The sequence below is a fragment of the Lates calcarifer genome, linkage group LG3 (genome assembly GCF_001640805.2).
Source record: "Lates calcarifer isolate ASB-BC8 linkage group LG3, TLL_Latcal_v3, whole genome shotgun sequence".
In the NCBI taxonomy this organism is placed as follows: domain Eukaryota; kingdom Metazoa; phylum Chordata; class Actinopteri; family Centropomidae; genus Lates; species Lates calcarifer.
The window spans coordinates 10,281,827-10,296,664 of record NC_066835.1 but is presented as its reverse complement, the minus strand read 5'-3'; the positions used below and the strand labels follow the sequence as shown (position 1 = coordinate 10,296,664).

The following is a 14,838-nucleotide window of genomic DNA, read 5'->3' as shown; positions in this document are numbered from 1 at the left end:
AGCAGATGGAGAGAGGAGAAAATGAGACAGAGGGAGGCATGTAGCGAATCCATCAGCGTTCTGGACTGAGACACGTATCCAACAAATTTAGCAGTACATCTGCTTTCACAGACACCTCATACTCTCACAAATACAATAAGGCTTGTGCAACCGCATGTAGCTGTGAGTTTTCTATCGAGTCAGAGCTGCCCCAGGATGCATTTATTGAAAATACTAAACGCAACTCATATCTCTCATATCTTAATACATCAGGTATGGGGGCTACGGTTCAGACTATAATACACCTTGTGCCAGATTCTTCTGTGGGAAAATCTCAGATCAGGCAGAGTGAGTCATGCTTACGCAAACAAACACACAATCTGTCTGAGGTTGCCCAAATGCAGAAACAGAATTGTTTAATCATAACAAAACAACTTATGATTTTCCAGATTATGTGCACATATGTGCTCATAGACACACACACAGCCTGTATATGTGAATAAATCATAATTACACTAATAAAACTAGAGAGTTTTAGAGTTTTGGAGTTTTGCAGTGGGCACATATATACCCTACAAAAGTACACATGGGTATTACATAGGTTTTATTATATACAATGATAATTACTATTGGGAGAATAACAGTGAAATAGGTACTTTCCTTCATTTACTGTGAGAATGCTCTTCTATCTCTCCTTATTGAAGATGAGTAGTAGAAGTATCAGAGAGTGGCTGCATAAACTGCTTCCTGACCTTGTTAATTAACACACAGGTCTCACCTTCTACTGGATACAAATTCAAACAAGAATTAAAGCTGGCATCTGTAGGCATTATTGGCAGTTCAAGGATCAAGTAAAAGCCTAAATTTTGTAGATTGGCTAAAATTAATAACGGATATTGCCTTGCTTGATTTTCTGTGAAGAATACTAGTTATTAAAGGAAATCCTACAAAGCTTGGTCTTATTTTGTAATTTTTACAAATAAATTTAAATTGGCACTTTATTTACAATGTCCTTTATTTGTACTATAAGATGTTGTCTAGTGTTGCATTATGATGCCTTTAAGTTTACTAAACACATTTTTTTTACTGCTTCTTCTTCTCTTCTAGCTTCCTCAGCCAGGACTAAAATCAACTCACTTGGTTCCTTATGGGGACAAAAAGCAAGTCTCCATGACATACGTCATTAAACATTATGGTGAACGTCCCCTGAAGCCTGAAACTTTGTTTGTGTTTGTGTGTGTGTGTGTGTGTGTGTGTGTATCTAGGTTCACAGTAATGTTAGAGCTGAACCTCACTGCACTGTTTTGTCTGATTTTACCCTTGACAAGATCTGCTGGTAAGGGGTCTTTTGGGGAAAAAAGCCTCAGTTTGCAGAGAGCATGGTGTATAGTTTCTCTGAAAAATAAAACAAAAAAAAGTTTGAGAGCATAAATGAGGGAGACATGTTGGTGAGTTTGATGGTAAATTACACACGGGGAGCTCCAAGTGCAAAAAACATTGCAAGTAAAATGAGAGCAGCAGCACTGCCATGAGGTGGCTTCAGTTTCATCCACTGCACTACTTCACTCCACCAAGGGTTGCTGAGAACTGACAGGGGACAGGAGTGTCTCAGAAAAACTCCAAGGATGCTCAAAACTTGAGATTCTGGAGCACCCATCTGTCAAGTTTGTTGTTATTTGTGCACTCCAATTTAAGAACCTTTTGCTGATCTATGCCTGAGGCTACGAAGTGGAAAACCCTGAAGAAAGCTCTTCCCCTTTAACACAAGGCTGCAACTGACAACTGTGTGAAGTGGCTGCTGACTGCCAAATAGATGCTCATGTCACGACTTGAGAGATACTTGGGATTCTACGCTCGGCCTCTCCTCCACTCACTATCATCCACTTCACTCATGATTCATGGAGGGAGACTTGGGGGAGGGATTAGCTACAACCTTGAGACTTAACAAGTCTTTTCAAATGGGGTCAGTTTCCAAACTAATGTTCAGCTAATGCTAATGTTAGCATACTAATGTTTGATCTTGGACATAAATTCTCATCCCACTGATACCTCATTAGTGGCAATAACTGGCCACTGAAAACGGATAGGAACCTATCATTAAACGTCTATTTAATGCATTATAATTCTTCCTGCCTTTCCTCCATCCCTCACATCTTTCCTTCAACCTACACAAACTACCAGGAATTCAAAAACAAATATGGGAAATTAAGACTGAGATTTATTAAGCAACCCCTTAGAAAGTCATACTCCTGCCCCCAGCAACCGCTAATGTATTGTATTAATTACTAGATAATGTAATGACTTGTCAGCATGTGAGGAAAAATGTCTCACTGGGTCAGAGATGTAATTAATCCTATTGAAATGATAATCTACTCAGAGTCTATTGAGTTTCAAACACTATCCCCGTGTGGGCTTGAAAGGTTGATGTTTTTAGTTATTATGCAGAACTATGGCTGCATGTGCCTGAATTCGTCACAACTTGATGATGGCGAGAAAAGGTATGACTGAATACCAATTTCTTTGCTAAAACAGAACCTATACAACTCCCATCGGGTTTAAACTGCATGCTTATGTTTAAGATTCATTGGAGATGCTAAAAAGCAGACAAGAATAATTCTTTCATCTTAAAATGATAAGGAATGATGAATAATGAACCCCACTGTTAAATGATAAATATTTCTAATAAGCAGATTTTTACTTAAATATAAAAAAATATGAGGTTTCTTTTTAGCCTCAACTCCAGTGTATGACTGCAGGCACAAAGATGACATTTCATTTTGACCGTGACCATACGTGTCAGTATGTGAGTGTTAAAACTATATCTCAGTGACACATTGTGGGTCAGTCCAAACACATCACAGCATTTCAATCTCACACTGCGGCTTTTCTCAGGTGTATGTGGGGGAGTATGTGTGCATTGATACCTTGTTGTTTTTACAGGAGCACAGTGGGCAACTCAGAAGTGTCATTACAGTGGGAGTTGTCCAGGTAATGAGTGTGGATAACTCTGAATCACCTGCTGGGTTTGGACATACTGTATGCACACATACTGAAGTGACAGACAGACAGACAGACAGACACACACTTGCAAGATAGAGTGACCACATAGGAAATCACAGCACTGCCTACATCAAAACTGCCTCCAACATATAGTATTATGCATTATTATGTAATTATTTTATTTATAAATAATAATAAGTAGCCCAGGGGTTAAGGGATCGACCATGAACTGCAAAATTCCTGGTTCGGGTCTCATGTCATTCTCACTATCAATAAAAATGATACCCCCCCTGGAAAAATATTTATTTGTTTAAATGCTACAACAAGCACATGGACATCTAAATACCAGAGCTAAAGAAAACCTGAGTTTACTCAGCTTGGCTATCATTTTCTGTTGCCCATAACTAAGTGACTAAAAAGGAAGACGTGGACCTTAAAACTGTCCTTGAGAAGAGACATTGCAAAAAGAATGAATAAATACAGGTAAACAGAAAATCAATCCAAATATTCCACATGATGTATTGTGATGTTGAACAGCTCTGATGCACGTCAGGAGCATATCCTGACATGCATCGGAGCTGTTCATGGTGCTGAACCTGGCCTTTTGTTCTGACCTTGGCTGAGCGTTTGGTGACGGAGCAGACAGTTACAAATATAAGGACATCATGTGACTGCCAGTGTGGAGTCTGTTCAGACCTGCCTGTGTACGTGTGTATGTGTTCTCAGAGATGCTTATTTCGAGTCCCTTTTTTCAGTTTCATGTGTCTCATAGCATGTGTGTGTCCATGCCCAGACCTGCCACGGCTCACCACCCCGCTCTCCATCTCAGCGACAAGACGCCGCACCATGAATCACCAAGCAGGGCCATTACTCCCAAAGCCTGGCCCTTTCTAAATAACTTCATAAATATTCCATGGGCCAGCTTAAACAGGAGAGCCGGGAAAAGTCATGGCTTGGCGCCTCACCGACGCAGATTCCATTAAGCCCCGTGTTCCAGCAGAAACATGGTTGGACAATTAATCTTTTAGGGATCTGAAGCCAGGCAACAACAAATGCAAGAGTGGGAGAGAGAAACAGAAAAGGTATGAATTAATGGAAGGAGGCGAGAGAGAGGGGAAGCTGAGAGACAGGACAGAAAGAGTGACACCTGAATAGTGTTATGAATTATGTAGGATCTTGCAGCACTGACAGCTGATTCAACCAAACAAGCTCCCTTACCACCTTTCTCCAGACCAAATCTGCATAGAAATATCTCGACAACAAAAAGGGAAAATGTCAAATGTCTCAAAATGAGGATGGCGTTAAATGGAAAAGTGGAATTGGAAGAAAATCTGCTGACCTGAAAGAACACTGGAAACAACTGTCACAGCACATTCTTGACTGGCCTCTATGCTGTTTATAAAAATGTAAGATGCTGTTTGTATTGTAGTGTATTGGTGTCATTTTCATCAAATTGATGGGATGGAGAGAGGGAGCCAGAGCATGAGAACGGATTACAAGTCTTAGAGGGACAGATGTTCTTTAGATCCACGGAGAGGGAAAAAGACAGAGCCTCAAAGAAAGAATGAAGAGTGAGAAAAGTGAGAAAAATTAAGCTTGAAAGAGAGCTTGAAGAGACGAGCGGGGAAGAAAGGCAACTTCAACAGCCCCGGGCAAATCAAGAATCCCTTGGTGTTTTATCCTCATGAGAAAACAAGAAGAGAGCGTCTGGCCCCTGCCAGAGCCGCACTGGCATTTCACATAGATGGGGAGAGCAAATGAGCCACTAAGACGTCACCATTAATCCGCCGTCTCTTTCTTCTGCTTTTTGCACAGAGGGGTGTGAAGCAGAGAGGGGGAATTTTTCTTTAAAAAAAAAGCCGAAATCAACTTTTTTTTCTGCACTAGGGGGTTTGGACTGCTTTTATAGAAACTGGTTTTGAAAGACAACCATGACTTTTTAATGGAGAATTACAAAGTGTGTTCTAGTTGGTGAATGAAGTTTTGGGAGCAGCTTTGCGTCTCGGTTTTGCTCTGTACCATGAAACATTTCGAAAAAACACAACTACTTCTGCGGCTACATCACCTTGTTTTTACTTTGTATCTCCTGCTGCACTAAGACACACAGACATGTAACATCTGATCATGCTCTGTGGAATGTATAAAAATGCTGAACAGGCCCAGTTGAGTCTGATTTTGTATCAAGATCGTTAGAGGAAAAGATGAGTGACTTTTATCTGTGGTTGAAGATTATTCACAATAATATTAAATGTAAACTGCTGGGATTCAATGATGGACAAACAAGACTTAATGGTTAAAGCCAAGCTAGCAGCTCTGTGAGGCTGAACTGTACTGTACAGCAGTGCTTTCAGCTAAATGCTAACATTAGCATGCTAACATGCTCACAACAACGCTAGCATTCACATACAGTATTTACCAGATTGTTTACTGTGTTCACCATCTTAGTTTAGTGTGTTGCTAACATTTGCTAATTGACACTAAATACAAAGTGCAGCTCAGTATTGAGTACTGCATGTATTTGGTCAAGAGCCAAAGTACTAGGCAAATTTGCATTTTAATGTGGTGCACGATGACAAAGTTATTAAAATTAATCTTGATGGGGGTGTGCTTGTCTGCACCAAATTTCACGGCCCTCCATCCAAATGTAATCCGAAAACCACTAATGTTAACCTCACTAATGTTAACCTCACTGGGGCCATTAGGATAAATCCTCCAGGGACCTTGAATTAACTAAAACTAAACTGAAACTAAAAACCAAAAAATTGGTGCTAAAGGAAAAGTCAGGGGATCACCAAACTCATCTTCCGGGGATCATGAATGTCTGTACATTTTATGGCAATACATGCAGAAGTTGTTGACATATTTAAGTCCTGACTGAAGTGGTGGGCTGATCAAACTACAAACATTGTCATCCATAGAACCACACTACTAAGTAGAAAATATGTTGTGTTCTTTGTTTGGTGTTTGACAAATGCAGAAATGTTTTCCCACAGTGTGAGAAATGGTTCACTGAAGGAAAATAACCAGCTTGAAATGTCATTGTTACACTTCAAGTTATGGGTGATATAATGCACAGCAGTTTCTAATATTACTCTGACTCAAATACCACGCTATCAAAACTGATAAAACATTACAGAGGTAGAGACACACCCTCCAACATCCTCATTAGTGTCAGGTATTTCATTGTTTCTCTGTTGAAAGGTCAACCCAATGATGACAGTCAGTGCAGAGCTGAGACTCATTTCTCTCCCAGCCTTCCTCTGGGAAATGCACACTCATGCCCCTACATCTCACATACACAAGCTCCGTCTAATGACCAGTCGTTACTCACAAAGCATTTACAACACCTGCCTAGCCCATGTTACATTCATCCTACTCATACATTCATTAGTGTGTGTTAATATACACAAGGCTAATGGGGTGTGCATGAAAATGCACTTAGCCCTCTACAAGAGAAGATGCAGTGCGGATTATGACTACTCTGGGACACAACAGCTTCCTCCCATAAGGATAAGATCCATATAATGCTCTGTGAGTGTGAGTCCGTGCAAATATTTACTGGAGTTGTGACAGAGATGGATGGGAACATTAAGATTTGGGACAAAGTAAATATAAATACATCAAAATGTTGTCTTTCCTTTCCCGTCCCTAGTGATTTCCTGCAAGGGATTAGTTTTATCTGATTCCCTTTACATGTATTTTTTTACATTGTGCCCACAGATGACCTACTTGTGTATATGGGAAACCCGTCATGTCTTAACCATGAGTACCTGCTGTTATTATAGCGGCAGACAGTATCTGTAGACAGATGGGTCATTCTCTGCAGCTTATGGGTTCACCTTACCAATTCTTATCTGTCCCCCCAATTTACACATACACACATAAACACTGTAACACATCATAAATATTAATAGTAGGTTCAGACTCCTGGGCTAACAGCCTCAGTAAAGAGGACATTATACAGCCACTGGGAACAGAAAGGCCCAGAACTATGAGTCAAGGTCACTGCCATGATTCAATTCCAGCATTCAGTCCTGCAGGGAAATTTCAGTGTCATACCATAACAGTATTTCATCTTCATAAAAATAATAGAAAACACTCTTTGCAAAAGTAGAATAATTTGTTTTTTTTAAAAAAAAGGTTTCTGTCCTGGAAACCAAGAGAATCTCAAAATGTTGGGAAGACTTTGTATTATAGGTCTGGATGCATATTCAAGTCATATTTTGACTAAGTTACATGAAATCCTGTGCTCGCCCCAGCTCTACTTATTTGAATGAGCAAGCCTCTCAGAAACAAAGTCTTATTCATTATGATGGCCTGGCATTCATCCTAGGGATTTAGCCCTATTGCATAAGCCTTCAACTACATGCTTAGAAAAGCCACAGAGATAAAGATGTTTTCCCTATTTTGGGACAAGCCTGGTTGCTTAATCTGCATTTTGATACGAATGAGGTCAAAGCGATATTTCAAAGAGAATAAAGGGAAGCGAAGAGTGAAGGTCAAAAGGGTATGTGCAGTCGATCACATTTGGGTAAAAACTAATGAGATACCCCAAATAAAAGTAAAGCCCTGAGACATGATGCCTACTGAAAAGAAAAAAAAAAATCACAACAGGAGCAGTAGATGTATTCACAAAGAAAGGGTCACAGAAAGAAGTCGAGCTAAAAGCTTAGTGTGTGTGTTCACATGTCGTATAGCACCACAGGAGACATGACCCTCTGTCTCGTCACCTGGACCTAAAACCCTCCACTCACCCAGCCCAGCTCTCACCAGGTCAGGGCACGCTTGTTGGGTAACTACATTAGTGTAATAAAGCACTGCAGACAGCATCTTTCCAGTTAAAATAAAATGTCTAGGTCCATTTGCCTTTGCTGCCTGTGTGCTGAGAATTTGATGAGGATGGGCTGGAAGGTGGAGACATTTTACATTAGAGCAGAGTCTGGCTGAGATAAGAGCATATTAAAAAAAGCACAGGAAAATTACAATATGCTTAGAAATGTTTAAAAAAAAAGTATTACTGCACCTTTTTATCTTGTATTGAAACCTAGCCTGGCGCTTTTATCAGTAACATTAAGAACACATGAGAGAATTTGGGTGAACTTCCTTTGAATATTCTTAAATGCAGTGAAACAGAAGTGGACACTATTCTCTCAATGAAGTCTAATGTTCTTCCTGCAATTTACAGACACAAGTGAAGAACCCTGCAATGCGGCCAAGTCTAAATCCTCTAAGAAAAAAATAGACATGAGCGGATGAAAAGGGCACATTGGTTTAAAACTGAGCTAAAAATGCCGTCTCCCTCCCTACAGGGAGCAGCAGGGGTCAGTCTGGAGCGGAACTGAGACCAACTCACCCATTTAAACAAGTAAAGACAAATGAAAAGGGCACATCAATTTGGAGTGGACGTGGGCACAGCATCTCTTTCTCTGTGCAGTGTGCCTCCCAGAGGCGGTATATTAGGCTGAAAGGGGCTCAACAGGGTGAGGTGCATCACTAAATAATGAACTCCCGGCAGCACAATTACTGAGCATAATGGTTGCTTTCATCTTAACAGGGAGGGAATGTGTGTACTTGTGAAGATGTGAGTCTGGATGTCTGTATTTTTGTGCACACAACTATATGCATCTCTCAGGGTAAAGCACTCCCTGAGCTACTTTTCCTCCTGTCTATATGATCATTCTGATGATCATGTAAGTTAAAGAAGTGAAATAAGATTAAGTAAAACCATCTACAGTGCACTGAAAATGGAAAGGTGCGTGTATGTCCGGTTGCTGATGTGGACTTACGGAGCTCGCCCACTTTGAGAATCTCACAGAGCATCTTGGTCAGCTCGATGCTGCTGCGGCCAAACGGACACTCGTGCTTGTCTTCTCGGCTGCTGTTCTCCAGGACGATCTAGAAATGCGGATAATCAAATAAGCTGGACTAGAAATAACAGGACCATTGAAGAAAAGTTTGAGTATGCATCTCAAAACACAAAGGAGTACATTTCTAGTTACCTTATAATCCAAGATTAATACTAAAAATGTGGCTACTATAGCAACATGAAGTTAAATTTCTATAAAACATAACGTAGTCATAAGTCTAACATTTTGGTCAATACATTTCTAGAACGTAGGTTCTAAAATGGTATGACAATCTGTATCCAGATGCAGATTAAAGTCTCTATGTGAAGACTTTTATGTGATATTACTTTTATCCCATTCATTGTGAGTCACCGGGTGGTAGCAGCATGCATTGATATCTGCTGCAGTATCTTTTTTGACACTACAACTTGCCAAAGACAAACATGGTCAAATCCAACGGCCTTGGCAGAGGTTTGTGTTCCCAGAGTGCCCTTTGCTTTTACATTTGCATTAACCACACTGGCTTGTCATAGTGAAGGTCATTTAGCCATAAACATTTTCATTATGGTTGAAGCTATTAGTCATTATTTGACCTTATCTGACCCACAAAGCTATCTGCTTGGAAGGCGAAAAAACATAAATGAAATCTCTACAGCAAAAAACTAACTCTAATTATGTGGATGGTGGCAGTGCGCCATAAATGAGGCCATCAAGGTCCCAATCATTTTAGCTGGTGACAGTTTAATTTGGGAAATTGGAGGCTCTGTTTTCTTCCTCTGGTCGACTGATAAGGGCTGAGTCGAGAATACAAAGACATCTCTTTTCTCACTTCGAAGTCCAGAGATATAGAGTTACACACACACATGCACAGATTTGCAGGTGTGGTGATTTAACTGCTGCATGTGCACAGTCCTTACAAGTACACTGATTCTTAATCACAACATGGCTAGCTGCCATACAATTGTTATAAATAACCTGATTTACCAAGTGAAACCTTGAATGTACTAATTACCAAAAGCCAATGAATATTATCCTACAGTTGAACAATATCACGAGTCATGACAAAAATGCTGTAAGTCATTTCACTGTTACCCAGGGACTGACACAGAAAGGAATTAAATCATTTCTATTGTCTGGGCTGAGCAACCTCATGAAATGCAGTTTTTGTTGAAAGAAAATTTGGGGATGAGCCAGAAACTACAAACAAGTGAATGAGCTGAAGGGAAGAAGGAGGTTTGGTAGGAAGCAGGAGGTGATGAAGAGAAGAACATCAGTGTGTATGTGTGTGTGTGTGTGTGTGTGTGTGTGTCTGTGGGGCATAACTGCATATGAAAGTGTATGTGTATGCTCACCCTGATGTAGGCGTCCTGGTGATGCCTGGCAAAGTACAACATGTTATCCAGAGCCAGCATGCCTGGAGGAATCTGGGTGAAATCCACAGCTGGATTCACATGGTTCTGAGAGAGAGAGGAGGAGGAGGGTGAGACATACTGTATACTTAAACACTACTAGCAATACTAGCAGGGCTCTTTTTAAAACTTTATTCTTTTAGGTATAATCTGTTGAAGACTGGGTGATACACAGTACAACCAGTTTCCTACTGTTAGGAGAGCAACTAGGGTTCAAGACTTTCATTCGTCAGTGACATCAACAAGCAACCAACTGACAACTGTCAGATTTTGATATAAATGTTCCTACATTCTGATTGGACCACTAAAGTACACAACCACAGAAATCTCTAATGTTAAATAAACAAAAATATTATCATTTTAGAGGATTGGTCTGCTGATTATATAATATTATAATATGTTTTCAGGGCCTTTAATGCAACAAACATCATCATTATCAATTTCAAAGTGTCCATGACTGCTTTTCATTTGTCTCCTGGAATCAATTAGAATCTTTTTCAGCAGCTGATGTTCTGAATGTCATAATGTCCTTGAATGTGTCTTTCAGAAACAGTCCCTGCTCCAAAGTGCAATGTTCAAGTAATTTACTTTTTCTAAAAAAGCTAACAACAACTTTTCACTGTGATTAATTATCTGTGTAGAAAATTCTTCTATTAGCAAGTTTCAGGTGTCTGCACATTTATTTTCAAAAGGTAGTGAAATGAATAGAAATGGTTTGGTGCCTGGAAAGTACAGTATTAATAAAACATTACATTATGCCACTACAATACACTACCCCCCAGCTAAATATTGTATAGGATATGCAGAGAGTGACTGCCTGTGCGGTCACAGTCTATCACATTTAATTCCTCCTGGATAATGCAGAAAATTCAGTTGACTAATGATTAAAAACCACAAATACATATGCAAACACATCATCTCTGGAGCTCCTCTTGTGTTTGAAAAGGTGAGACAGGATTTTGAAGAAGAAAAGCAACAGGAAGAGGAGGAAGTGAAAGCGGAGGATGAAAGAGGAATGGAGGACACTGAGATGTGGCTCATTAGTTTTGTAATTCTGCCTGACAGGAAGCAGACTTATAGGCTTAAAAACAGAAACAGACACTCAAGCACATCCATATATTAAAAAAAAAAACAACCTCTCACTCTCATATGGACCCGTGAAACAATGTTCCAGTGTGTGTGTGCAACAATCCCTGCTTAAAGAACCAGAAGGGACTAAAAGGCGAATAAATTATCTCAGCAGTGATAAGGTCTACCTAGAGAGTTATGGCTTGTGGATGTGTGTGTCTACAGCATGTTTGCGTGTCTCTGTGTGTGTGTCAGCAAGCTGTCTAGCATGGAAAGCAGACTAAGGATTTTAGGGTGAGTTTTCTCCACACTAGTGGAGACAAGGCAGTCCAATTGGCCTTATCTTTAGCAAACACACCGCAGTGGGAGTGTAGCTGGGAAGAGCCCCGAAACAGCTCTGAGCTTACACAGAGCCACAGTGCATTTAGCTCAAGTTCTTATGCTATAGTTAGACCACCACATACAAGTCAAACACACACACACACACGCACACAAATACACACACACACAGTGCATTAAAACATACATTAGAAGCTTAGAAGTAGGACAATGAGACAGCGAAAAAAGAAAGTTGTAAACAAAAACACAAGTGACTGATAGAGGTTGAAAAAGCCTGAGGCAGAATCACAGTATAATGAGATGGGTAAAAGAAAACAATGGTCAACACACAGAGAAAAAACACACTTTCACAGTCCATCCCTCTTGGCATGCTTAAACAGATACACACATGCTTTAAACTGTTGATTTTGAAGTGAAGGACAATCACATCCAATTAACAGCAGTCCCTTGTGGACAGACTGGCTCGTGTTTTCCTTTCTGATCTTGGTCTCGAGTCATGCACGTGTTCAGCAGTACTAGTTTGAACCACAGAACAAGCAGATTTATGAGGCCCTCTGAACCACCATACACACAAACTCACAATAAAGCCGAGCTTCTTGTAGTCGCGGGTATACATGGACTTGCGTTTCTCAATGCTGCCGCTGTTGTTGGGCTCGCACTCCACATCGAAGGCAATTCTCCGCAGCTCAAAGATTATGTCCCTCTGAGCCTGCACATGCAGAGAAGAATATTAAAGTGCTGCTCATAAATCCATCTGTCTTTTCTTCCATTGACCATTTTATAATTTAAGAATGCTTCAGCCTCATCTCCGCTGTCTGGGGTCTTCGCAGTGCCCGAGGCAATCTGGCCAGCAGCCATGTCTCTCCACTGTTTTTATTACTTGGCCAAACCTACAATAACTGGTTTTTTGAAATCTGGCTGGATCAGGCCAGAACTGCCCACAAGGTGTTGAATAAAAGATTAATGATTGTTTACTCCTGGCAGCTGTGGCATGCTCTGCTGTCCTGGTGGGAGATCCCTCTCTGAGATGTACCTTATTTTTTCCTGAAAGGTTTTTTTTGTTGGGAATTGCTCTTCGTACACCTCCAGGGTCTGAGGTTACTTGTGCAATGTAGGCTGTACTAGATTAGGCAGACATGTCCTGATTACTGATTATTCTGCCTTGCTAACTTCTTATTCTGTAAAATATGCTATACTTTTCTCATTGTCAACAAGTCCCACAAAAAGATAATAAACTGATCCTGTTCACAAGAATTTTCCATGTAGCCAAAGTCTGATATGGCTTATTCATCTGTTCCATATTCCACCATTATTATCCAACTACTACTAAAAAAAACACTAGTGAGTCAAAATGTTATACTGGATGACAAGTTATTTCATTATGATGAACAAGAGTAGTGTAGTTTATTTTAGATCAATCCCACATACAGTGTCATACTGCTGGAAAGACCAAATGTGTAGAAATGCTACACTGAAAATAGTCCCTGATAAATACACAATTTACTGCGGTTTGCTAAAAATAACAGTGCCAAGCATTTTCTTTTTAGCAGATCACTCAACCTTATTTGAGAATTAAACTATATATTTGTGACATGTTTTTAAAGATTAATGTCTTCAATAATAATGAATGCGGATGGGCTGAGAGCAACAGATAGTCTGGGATCATAAGAAAATACTGAAATATGGAGTAATGTGTTGTTGGTTTTGGTCTTTTCATGGAATTTGTTAATGGTAACAAAATAAATAAAAAAAAAAAGTGAAGATTGCCAGCCTTATTCTTTAAGTTGTTACACACCATCTTAGTTCCTGTTGTTGTGCAACTGATTGCTTATTTCCTTTCAGATATGATAGTTTATTGTGATAAAGTGATATCTAAATAAATTAATTTATTGTTTCAATGAGTTGCCTGTAAGAACAGTTAACTGGAGAAAATACTGACTATAAAACAAATTTTATTGGCACTTTCTTTGCTGTTCTGCTGCCACATATCATGTATACACTCAGTGGCTACTTTACTATCCATTCTTTCATTTATCACTAGTTCCTGCCTGCATCTCTCACAGTCCCCACCTGGTCCTGGGGATCCATCTTGGTCATCATGCGGTCCTCCAGCAGGTTGAAGGTGAGCACCTGCAACACATACAGCTGGTGGGCCATCTCATCGTTGATGGGCGTTGGGCTCCGGATCACGTTCTACATGGTATGAAGGACAAAGAGAGGAGGAAGAGGGAGGAGGGGAGGAGAGGGAGGAAGAGCAGAGGAGTGTAAGTCAGAGGTGTCAGATGTGCAAAGAGAAGGTGAAGGAGAAATGACAGGTTTGGTCATAGCGAGACGTGGATTTTTGGAGGGAGACGGCATGAGATAACAAAGAAAAATAAGAGGATTTGGGAGTGAATGACGAGGATTAGAGAGCAGAAGTCAGATGAAGGAACGGGAGAGGGAGAAATTGAGATTTAACACAAGGGAGAGGATGAAAGAGAGAAAAGAGAACAGGTGCAAGAAAGGGAGTACAGTGGATAATAACCAGGGAGGTGAGACAGAGGCAGAAGTGACAGATGTCACTTTCCTCTCTGATATCACACTGGTGCAGAGGCATATACCCGAGCAGAGATAGGGAGAGAGACAAAGACAAACAGACAGAGACATACACCAGAGAGGTTAAGAAGAGAGGGGCATGATTAGACTTACACTGAGAATGATGGAGCGCAGCTGTTTCTGGGCAAGAATATGGGCCATCTCCTATGGAGGGAGAAAGAAAAGGAGGGAGAAATAGAAATAGATAGAGAGAGAGAATTTAGGAAGAGCAAGGAGAGAGTGAGAGGGATAAAGATGAGAAACAATATATCACCAGTAAGTACATTTTCTGGGGTTATCTATGTTGAAAAGAAAATGAATGCGGGCAAAAACAAAAATAAAACTGCCAAGGCACACTGCAAAGTATGCAGTGACAGGCCGTAAAAAAAAGAAAAAGAAAAAGAAAACCGGAAAAAAAACAAACAAACAAACAAAAAAAAAACGAAGCCATCCCAAAAAAGAACTTAATCTTAAAAAGGGATACTAAATCTACTAACTAATGTCTTCTACAGTGCAAACTACAAATTGTGCTAATCAAGGGTGCACTTACTGTCAGGGGACAATTTAGGATGTCCACAATGTGCTCATCAAACTACCATATCGTGTGCGGTGAGGAAACAAAG

The 14,838-nt window shown here is 40.2% G+C and overlaps 1 protein-coding gene across 7 annotated transcripts in view; it reads right to left on the bottom strand.

The window, feature by feature from the left end:
- Window positions 1-14,838, bottom strand: part of elmo1 (engulfment and cell motility 1 (ced-12 homolog, C. elegans)) — a 99,619-nt gene that overhangs the window by 36,567 nt on the left and 48,214 nt on the right. For 5 of the 7 annotated variants that reach the window (XM_018697564.2, XM_018697566.2, XM_051066424.1 and 2 more), the window contains 6 exons: window positions 14,766-14,807; window positions 14,330-14,380; window positions 13,712-13,834; window positions 12,222-12,350; window positions 10,178-10,282; window positions 8,766-8,874 (listed from right to left, as the gene is read on the bottom strand). In XM_018697564.2, coding sequence (XP_018553080.1) covers window positions 8,766-8,874; window positions 10,178-10,282; window positions 12,222-12,350; window positions 13,712-13,834; window positions 14,330-14,380; window positions 14,766-14,807 — 559 coding nt within the window. The remainder of the gene's footprint in view (window positions 1-8,765; window positions 8,875-10,177; window positions 10,283-12,221; window positions 12,351-13,711; window positions 13,835-14,329; window positions 14,381-14,765; window positions 14,808-14,838) is intronic. The other 2 variants (XM_051066435.1, XM_051066446.1) reach the window with 1 other exon arrangement.